Genomic DNA, 11,072 nt, shown 5'->3' with positions numbered 1-11,072 from the left:
TGAAACTTCATCGTAAAGCTATTGAGATATTTCAAACCCTTTTTCAAATTTGTTTTACATGACACAATCTTTCGAACGTCATCAAAAACTTGATAATTTGAACTGTTTAATGTAACTAATGTACCGTACATACGTTAGATTAAAGGAAGTTACGTAATCATATCTGAAGCAACTTTAACAGTCTTAAACAAACCTTGTAAGATTTATGCGTTAAATTAAGGTCCAGTATAATTATTTCACAATAGTAAATAAACAACCCTGGTAATAAGTTACTGATATGGGTACAAATATAAACAGGAGAATGAGAATACTCCTAGAAACCTCTTGACTTTTGTTTACCCGGATAGAAATTCCACGACAGACGATTGTTTACAAATATTACATAAATATTACAACTACTTATTAGCGTACATAGGATCGTACAACACGTAGGCTCTCATTCAAGAATGATACTAGTTTTTAAAAACGTATCGTGTTTCAGAGCATTTACCGTTAAAAATTTACAACTGCTTTGTTAGGAAAGTGCCTTATTAAAAGAGTCATAGATGAAAGGAACCATTCAATAAAATAAATCTATCATATATAAGTTTTATGAATGAATATCGATCAATGAACCCGTGTGACGATAGGGCGTACTATCGTACTACCTGCACCTTGCTGATTTCAATTTCATAATATTTAATATATGTTAATGCATTCTGGAAAATCTTAAGAAAATTTGAAATATCACGTATATTGATCATCTAGTTTTGTGAAAATAAATCGTACACACCCATCACGAAACGTATTTAATCAACAAATGTTATAAAAGCTTCATATATTTAAAAAAAAAAGTGTATGATTTACAATGAAAGACAAAACGAAAAACAAATATCTCCACCTGTGTTTCTTGCATGTAGTAATGTTTTATCTATAATTGTTTACATTGTCTCTCTCTATTTTACTGATCGCCTAGCTTACTGACTATATTCAGAAATACCCGATAGAAATAGAATTGAGAATGGGGAATGCTTCAAAGAGACAAAAACCCGAACAAAGAGCATTGCCTAGTAGTTGTTTTTTGTAATATCATACATGAAAAAAATGTTTTTTTTTACAAATCAATGCAGTTTTTTTCTCAAGAAAAAAAAGTACTTCATTTCAAGAAATTTAGCAATAAACAACTAATTATCTAAAAAGGAGAACGTTTCTCCTTTTCGAAAGCAAATTGTGGATCTAGCCTAAGATAAAACCAAATATTTTAAAAGAGCAGAATTTTACTACAAAAGAGGAAGGACGAAGGGTGACAGTTTCACTATTGCAATCCACATACATGTACTTATGAAAAAATAACAGCGGTTTACAAATTTTTAACCTTAAAAAACAACGTTTTCCAACGATGAAATAATATTCCATATTATACAGAAGTGATGTACATGGCTAGTATTAAACATTTGTCACAGTTCTATACAAAACTCTGATTTTTACTTTTGGGAAATTTTTGTTCGATTAAAAGGACATTTGAAGAAACAGGTGAAACACACTATGATCAGATAGAATATAGCTTCGATGAGAAGACTTATTGCAACCCTTACATTTGTATAACCCGTTTGCTCATCGGCAGACAGTGGCAGTATCAGTCCCAGAGTAGTATAAAAATCCAAAGCGGTAAATGAACATTTTAGTATTATTTTTCTTCTTCTCCATTTATACATTTAAAAGATTTTTGTGAACCTAATGATTTTATTCATTTGAGATACTAAATACTCTATATTTACCCTCAGTATTTACCAGTATTTCATTCAAGTTTTGAGTTTTGTGAAATTGTCGCAAATGATCTAAGACGTTGCTAGCAATTGAAACAATTAAATGTAATGCGTTCTTAATATTGTATCCCATGTTCTATTTCATCGTACATATTACTATAATTTACATCTGAACATTACTATACTTTACATTTGAACATTCTTAACATCTAAAACATTTGCCTGTTAATTTTCAAAAAGACTTTTACTCTTCTATAATAGTTCTAGCTTTTACGTTCTAAACAAAAAATACAGGAAAGGCATCGAAAAACCATTGCAGCTGTAGTAAGAAATAACGCTGAACGTAATCATATAGTTATTTATTAGTTGTATAAGGTACAACTGACTTTAACCGATATTTCGGAGTTCCAGAAAGGAATCAATCATATAACAATACAGACAATAGTTTAGTTAAAGATTCACTCTCAAACGTACATTCAGTTCTAGTTAAATTTTAAATACCAATATATAACATACATGTATATTATTATCAATTATCATAATTTTGTTTAAAGTCCATGATGTGAAGCATACGACTTTATAGATAAATCTTCGAAAACAATTCACGTTGTGGTGTGGGAACATTAAAGATCATGAATAAACTATCTTTCAAATTCACACATTTTTAAAAATGATTATGCATAAACGCAATTTATCCAATCACAATACAAATACTTTCCGGATGAATTCTCTAACCATAGCGATATTAAAAAACTTGAACGTATTGGAATTAAGTCACTAATATTGTTGTTGCGGTAATATTATTGGGTGTCGACATAAGCAAGCCTTTCAATATGCAAAATACGTAAAAGCTACAGTTCAATAAACGTCTAAAATAGACACTATAAAAGTATGACTATATACAGAAAAATAGATGAATCCCCTCCCAACACTCAATAATATTACTTGTTTATATCATGGGGTCCATAATCCAAATTAATTTTCATTCATTCTGTATTTTTCGTACCAAGTAGTGTAACTTTAGGAAATCTCTTACAAACTTTTCGGAAACTAATTACCAATGACCATAGAATGGTGAGTCTGAATTTAAAAAGTTATGATGGAATCTACATTGATGTGTTGAAAATTAATCCGGGAAATATTGCTCCACATATCAACATTAACATTAATTTTTAATAACTAACGTATTTTTTGTTCGGATTTTCATAATACACCACGAACTTTTTTATGCTGATCTTCTTTTTTAAAATTTTTCATTTATTCCTTTGTCCCTTTATACTTACAACCTTTTACCTCTCGCTGCACTTTGAGACTAGTCCAACAAGATGAACGAAAGTTATATCAATTTTTCGCTAAACTTGAATCATTTTTCTCGTCTTTCTTTCTTTTTATTATAGTCTTAGATAACAGTGAAACGTATATGTGTGCATTTTTAATGTCATCGCCAGCGCAAATTGATATTAATTAAAATATATAGACATACCTTTATGAAATTGTTTTTAAAAAAGCGGTCTCAAACATAGATATGGACAATATTTGGCATATTCTATATACAAATAAAACATATAAACCATACTTTGAGATGGAAAAATTGTTTGATAAGGACATTAACAACCGACCATGGCTCCCTTGATAATCTTATCACATTATATAATCGATTGAAACTGTTCTTATTAAGTGAAAATAAGATTAATCAAGATAGTATTCTACAGGCAATTAAAAATTCATTGAAACTTGCATGAACCTAATTAACGGTTCTGTGGTTTTATTTAATATTGAATGTCAATACGATTCCATTGGGAATCAAATGAATATATGCAAAAAGTAATGTACTTAGAAAAGGAAAAGTTTGGATTTGTTGGGGCTTGAAACCTACCAATTGCTGAAGACTATATGTTGACCTATAGATGACCTATTCGGTTACTGTTTTATTTATGAAATGAATACCCCACATCTACTCTTATTCATTTTTAGACATCTTTACTTATGTGAAAAAAATCTTCAGTAGAGACCCAGATGCTGATCCAGAATTTTGTAAAAGGGAGAGGGGGCACCAACAAGGCAATGCTAGGAGTTGGACTTTCAAAAAGTATATGCATTAACCATATATATATATGATGCTTCATAGGGGAGCACCAATCTAATCCACCCGGCCCTTAATCCGCTTCTGAGACTTATGCTATATATATCACCAGCAATCATATGTTCTGTGCAACAAGATAGGTGTGACTTTGAAATGAATGAAAGCAGGCCAAAACTTGTATTCGTAGTAAACCGGTTTTCGTCCAATGCATGCACTATTTGACAATGACCCAGACGAACTGAACGCTAAATTTGTCCTCGTAAAATATGAATTTGATAATATTTGTTTTGTTTGGCAAAGTCATTTAATGCACTAGTTATTGATTGATCTGTATTTAAAAACACTTCCTATGTTTGTGTGTTTACATTAAGCAATATAGAACGTGTTATAGTACAGTTACTGATGCAAATATGCCCAATAACTGAAATGATACATGTCGTCACATTCTAAATCAAAACATTTAAGGAATCATTGAAAATGATTAGTTTAGTGTTGAAAAATCATTATAAAATCATTTGGGTGCTAAAGTCATCTTTCAATAATAAATAGTAATCATTCTTCAATGACAATTCATAAAGAGATTTGGGTAAAAGTCAATGAGGTGCAACTACCCGACAATGAGCGACCTACAACACCCAGAGATCACTATTAAACTATTTTAATCTGTCACCTCATTGGTTTTAGACACTAAACAAGTGTTTCCGATTTTAAGAATATTCATGGAATCAATTTTTCATAATTATGTTTATAAGTAATAAGAAGTCATTGATTCTTGATGTTAACTTTGGAGTTCATATATACATAAAATAAAGCTAAAAAAAAAAAAATATGTATTAACTGTCAAGCTAACAATCGAAACATGCGTCACGGCAACCCCTCCTGTATTAACGATAAAGGAAAGATACTTTCTATGATTTATCATTAAAAACGGAAGATAATAATCATTTTTTTCAAAAGCCGTTTTTATAATTCGAACGTTGACACATGGAGACTCTTCACTGACAAACTTTCCCTTATAAGAAATGACATGTGGCCTACTTGTTTTAAATCACCCCATTTTTAAAACAAAAAGTGCCTACAATCAAATGGATACAGAAAGAAAAAAGATCCGCAAATAAACGCAGTAAAGGCAATTCTGTCAAGACTACTACCATTCAAAATGAAAACTTAAGAAAATTTTGATTTACGGCAAGTTTTGTCATTTTGTTCATTGAAAACCCCGTAATAATTTCAAAAGGAATCAAACTTGAAGTATGCAACTGCAAGTGGAACATCGTAATTCTTGTTTGGTCCTATTCCAATGCAAACTGTCAAACAATTTGCACTGAACAATTTCTCCCTATATCATATGTAGGAGTAATCAAGTATATATCCATATGTAATTACTATTGGAAACTCAGAAAATCATTCCAGTATACAAATAGTAATGATAATAATGTAGTAAACAAATAAAAAACAAAAATTAGTAAGGAGCCTATAGCCTTTGCTAGTAGTGTATGTTTTTTTTTTTGGTTAATCTATGTGTTTCGGGGTTTAGTGTGAACTAGTAAACATTTTTGTTAAGGGATCAGCTTGAAGACCCATTGGTGTCCTTGGGCTGTTTTCTGTTGTTTGGTCGGAGTGTTGTCTCTTTGACAAATTCCCCGTTTCCATTCTCAATTTTATTAATCGTCGTAATGTGCATCTGATGCAGTTATATTGGTACCGTTAATGTTATTTGCAATATGTTGAATTCTTTGTAGATGTAAGACTATAAAATTCTAGCCCTGAATAGGTCTGATTCGAGAAATAAGAAGATTAGTTATGTATTTCATGAGAATTTTACTTGACTTTTACAACATTGAATATATATCTTTCTAAGTGATTTTGAACGACAAAGTTAAAGCATTTTAAGCTTTACATAGACACCAATAAAAAAGAAAACATTTGTAAAGTAATCCCACGATTTATAGGTTTTCTTTTACAATTCGAACTTATTTAAATGACTTATTCTAACAATTTTTAAGGTAAATAGTTTTTGTTGCGTGTATCACTTTATTACCTAATATGCACTAAAAATCAATTCATTACAACTTATCCACTTTATGGAAGATTTGTCAAACTAAGGTTTGGTTTAAACCAAAAAAAATGTATGTTGACTCCACACCTTGAGAAACACGTCCTTACAGATATACAGAATAATTTAGCCATCATGCCAAATAACCAAATATCTTTGAATGAAATTAAAATTGTGATAAATATAAATATCATTATACATATACATATATATATATATACTAATACATAATTATCTTATAGTTGTTGGGGAAAAACAATAAACTAAAACAAATAAATGGGTAATTTCAATTGATAAAGAATAAATACATGAACATTTGAGAGACTTCTGTTCTCAGTTCTAATGACTCAGTCTGTTTTATAAAGGAACCAGTACCAAGATTAACTATTTTCTTTCTTTTTTTCCTCAAAAAATAGAATCAAATAGTTAATAGAATGTAGACGAATTCCATTCATTTTCTTCAAGTTCTTTTTTTCATATTTTAACGGTCAAGGAGGTAGCGCTCCTCGTCCTACAGCAAATGATAACATAGTAAAGTCTTTCTATATAGGAATTTGATAAAACCGACCATTCACAATTTCCGATTAAAACACTTACTTGAAGCTCAATGAAGCATTTTCTTATAGAGAATTTTTGAGTAGACAAAATACAATTTTCAATCCGAATTGGATTTCATTTTTTTGTAGAGATAACAATTTACTATTTCATCGTAACTATTTGTTTTGTTTAAGAACATGTTTTTTTTTCCTTTTTCAAAATCAAATTAAAGCTGTTTTCTGTAAATATAATTAAGACAACCGATCAACACAATTTCAGTAAAATAGAATTGCTGGGAACTGCCAGTACTCTCAGATCTATACTGTGTATCCTTTATTGTTGTGAGGGATGTACAAATACCCTGCCACGTCCGGTCTGTCATATATTTTTCTGTTTTGTATGTGATGAGTTAAGCTCTTTTCAGCTGATTTTTTTTGCCTATCCCAAGAGTATGTTGATGAGCGGTTGTCGTTGGTTCATGTCTATTATACTTGTTTTTCGTAAATTGTTTCGTTATAAACTAGGCCGTTAGTTTTCTCAACTAAATTGTTTTATATTTTTTATGGCGGGGCCTTTTATAGGCAACTATATGGTATGGGTTTTGTCTCATCGTCGAAGGTCGTATGATTACCTATGCTAATATCATTTTGATTGCTTACATCCACTAAATTTAAACTGTGATTAAAAAATGTCGCATTGGTAATCATACCATATCTCTTTATTTTCATATTCAACCTTCAAACAAGTGTATAACAAGGTTAACTTAAAGATACCGACTCTGTTAAAAAAGATTAGGTATATATTGATACAATCTTGATTTTAAACTTAAAGGTTTAACAGAAGTTTCTTTAATCGAAATGTTATTAAAGCAATCAGAAAATAATGATAAAGATCCAGAAGGACACATCCTAAACTTGTACCCTTTGCTTACGACATATACATACCATATTGGATAGAAACAACAATTTTAAATTAGTTTTTTTTTCAAGTTTAGTTTAGTCTCAAACAAATAAGCTAAAAACTACCGGCTTGCACAACTATTGTTGTTTTCAATATATCTGGTCACATATTTTTTTCGACAATCATGATATACGCTTCTCTTAAGATGAAAGAAATAAAACAGTCTCTGAAATTTGCTTTCCTGTATATCTTAGTGTAACATTATTGTATATAGGCAAACAATTTCAAAGATAAGTAAGGAGACGGCAACTTCTTTACGTTTTATTTGATAAAATGTGTAATGAATAAGATGTGAAGGGTATTGACCGGGATACACACTGACATCGTTCCATCTAAAATCATATGTATTTACAGTTTCTAAAGTTTTTTTGTCAAATTAAATCTATCGGAAACGCACAAAGAAGGCTTTATACCGAATGTTTATTTGACTTTAATCTAGGATAAGTGAACTTGGGGCTTCACTGTACGTAAATACAAACAAGCATTTATATATGCTTCGCTGTACGTAAATACAAACAAACATTTATGAATGGGGTTTTTGACATCTGAAATTTTATGAATGATTCGGAAAAAATTGATTGATTTGACTAAATATTTGATATTACGACTAGCATTTTGTTCCAGATAAGTAAAGTTGTATTGTACTGTTCATTCCGAATAACGCCTAGTGTTGTCTATGGTATAAACTAACAGGTGATATGGATTTCTCCCATCCAGTATAACAACTAGACTTAAGAGAGATGTACAAATACGCAGCCACGTCAAGTCGGAATTTTGACATTAATATACACGATGGCTCGCGAAGGGAGGATGCCAGGCTCTATATTCGTTTATAAAGCATTCAGACAACTCTTTAGTTTTAGTGATACGTTGGTGGTTTGTCGCAAGACAAAATCCCAACCCGTATCCAGTATAGTTACCTTCGTTTCTAGTGTAATTCAAAATTCCCGCCATTTTAAGTTTATTCTGGCTGACTGATTTTACACAACACAGTCATTCCCAAAAAATGGGTACAATTCGAATGTAGACACTGTTAAAAAATAAATTTCAACTGAGCAGAGAGAGAGTGTTGTTTTCTTCTGTGTCTATATCTAGTCTGTCATTTTTTTAATTTTTACTTACACCATTTTAGTTGTTTTCTAGTTTTAGCATTTTTTGTAAGACAAGGTAAGTATGAACGTATCGGAGGTTAGTGTTGTATAAAGTCATCTTAAAAATTGCATTAGAGAAAAACACAAGATTTAAATCCAGGCTCATGTGAAATGGGTTACATTTACCACCATAGCAAACTGATTTATACGTATTATTCTGTATACATTGAAAGCAAATACCAATTTTAAGGTCTGAATTAATATAGTGTTTAAAAAATAATTCAAATAAGTAGTTTTCACAACTTATTTAGTAACAAATTTAAACTAATGAAATGTTATGCTGTATAATATTTTAGTTTCATAATACAGCTTTCCAGGAAAAACCCTATTATTTATGTTTTGAATCACTTGTATGTATTTTTTATGCTTGTATTAATCCACACCCCCATCTTTGTTACGGAGGTTGATATCAAACCAGTATCTGAATGCTGATACATAGTAACACTTAACTCTTTAATGCTAGCTTTTCTAAACAATTTATTGACATTACAAACTAAAAAACTGTTTTCTATCAAGTTATGTGTTTCTTTTAGTCAAATGGACTTGTTCTTGTCAAAATCTCCGTAACGATTCATGAACTTTCACTCAAAAATATGTTTTACCTAAACCGAATACTGTTCAACTTAATTTTATTAGCTCTATACAGATAATGTCATCTTCCTTCACACCATAATGTATGTATTATACAACTATGAAGTTTTGGAGTCAAAATAGTTTCATTTCGAAAATTTCTATCCTCCGTAACGACATTTAAAACCTCCATAACGGACAATTCCAGTTCTTACCAACAGCAAACATATAAATGAATGTAAATATTGGAATTAAATGACAAACAAGACAACAGAATTAAACATTTTTCTTAGTAAATCGTTATCTAAAAAGAGTAAAGTCCTGTTAGAGAAAAAAAACTTTTTTTCCTTAAATTTCTATCCTCCGTAACGTTAATCAATGATGTCGTCTATGATTGACACCACCTTTTGATTTTTATTAGTGATAATTGATGAACTGATTTGGTATCTATAACAATGTACAAGAATTTCAATTGGTATGATCGTGTTTACATGCATCTTTAGATTTTTTTTATTTGCATAACCTCCGTTACATTGATGAGTCCTAAATAATCTTGAAAATGTTTGCCATAAACTGCTGTTAAAGTTATGATTGTCGTCGTAATTACACAAGTTGTGCTGTAGACTATTTTAAATCTAAGAAAATGGCTGATATAACGTTTATTAAACGTTATAATGTTGCTCACATAATAGGGAAAAAACAAGTTAACCTACCTTTCTCAAAACAACATTTTTTTTCTCAAAATCTGTATTTTGTTTGTCTGTTTTCTTTATAATAAATGATGTCTGCTACTAAAATGACTTTCGGCAGTGTCGGCAGCCGCTGTTACTGATAAAAAAGTCTGACAACTTAACTGTAAATAACTGCGTCACGGAGGTTATTTAAACGGAGGTTAGTTTTATTTACATTATACATGGAAATATGTAACAATATTGTTGAGTTGCTTTCTCAAAACTGATTATTGAGAAGCTTTATGGGTGCTTTCAATGAAATAATCATCATTTTGATTTGTTCTTGGTTAGTGCGTTCCAAAATACGCGTTACGTAGGTTGGATTCTTATATGCGACAATCGAAAAAAAGAGAAAGAGAAGATTTTTTTTTATTTTTCGTTTCATTGCAATAAAAGTTAAAGGCAGGATTTTAAAATTTGATGTATCAACTTTGCTTAAAGTCACATTGGGCATGATTTCCAATCATATAAATATGTTTTGACTGTACCTAAAGATACGTTACGGTAGGTTATACGTTTATCGGCGACATTGGTTTAATGGGTAAATCAAAGTGTATATTATAACTTTTGATTCTAAAATATTTTTGTGGATAAAAATCAATATAGTGTCAAGTAAAAAAAGCAAATCTAATCATGATTTAGATGAAATAAAGTATTTTAATTCACACCGATAATTGGAGTTTTTCTTGGCGACATTCGGAATTCGTGTGATTTCCGTATATTGAATCGAAAATCACACAAATATATTTACGATATACATCACAAAAGCATATAATTTTATTTTAGTATACATATTAATCACTTAGAACACAAAAAAGATTATCTGTGACATATGTTAAGCTTGCATTTTGTGGTTATTTGCCGGCGACACTGAAATTTTGTAATTGTACCCATTTTTTGGGAATGACTGGTTCATAGCTATTGAATGTGACTTTTTATTTGCTCTCGACCGGAATATGATATATTTGCTACTGGACTTTAAGCAAACAACAACCAATACATCAATAAGCATTAAGAGTTTGAATATTTAATTTCAGTTAATTGAGTTAATTAATTTTTACTTGAAAATGAAAAAAAAATGGTTAATTTGGATATTGTCTTATACTAAAAAATAAATCCTTTATCAATGGTAGAATTGCTACTTTAATCACATTTTACCAAGAATATTTATTAAATAACTAATTCCTTGGTTTATAGTAATAAATCAATCATGATACATGATGTATCTACATTATTCTT

At 30.1% G+C, this 11,072-nt stretch overlaps 1 protein-coding gene across 1 annotated transcript in view; it reads left to right on the top strand.

Annotated features, from left to right (window-relative positions):
- Positions 1-2,656: 2,656 nt before the first annotated feature.
- LOC139512489 (platelet binding protein GspB-like) overlaps positions 2,657-11,072 on the top strand; it is a 28,032-nt gene continuing 19,616 nt past the window's right edge. The window contains exon 1 of the mRNA XM_071300127.1: positions 2,657-2,819. Within this exon, the coding sequence (XP_071156228.1) occupies positions 2,817-2,819 (3 nt within the window). The 5' untranslated portion in view covers positions 2,657-2,816. The remainder of the gene's footprint in view (positions 2,820-11,072) is intronic.

The sequence above is a fragment of the Mytilus edulis genome, chromosome 2, assembly GCF_963676685.1.
Source record: "Mytilus edulis chromosome 2, xbMytEdul2.2, whole genome shotgun sequence".
Classification (NCBI taxonomy): domain Eukaryota; kingdom Metazoa; phylum Mollusca; class Bivalvia; order Mytilida; family Mytilidae; genus Mytilus; species Mytilus edulis.
This window is presented reverse-complemented; position numbering and strand designations above follow the sequence as displayed.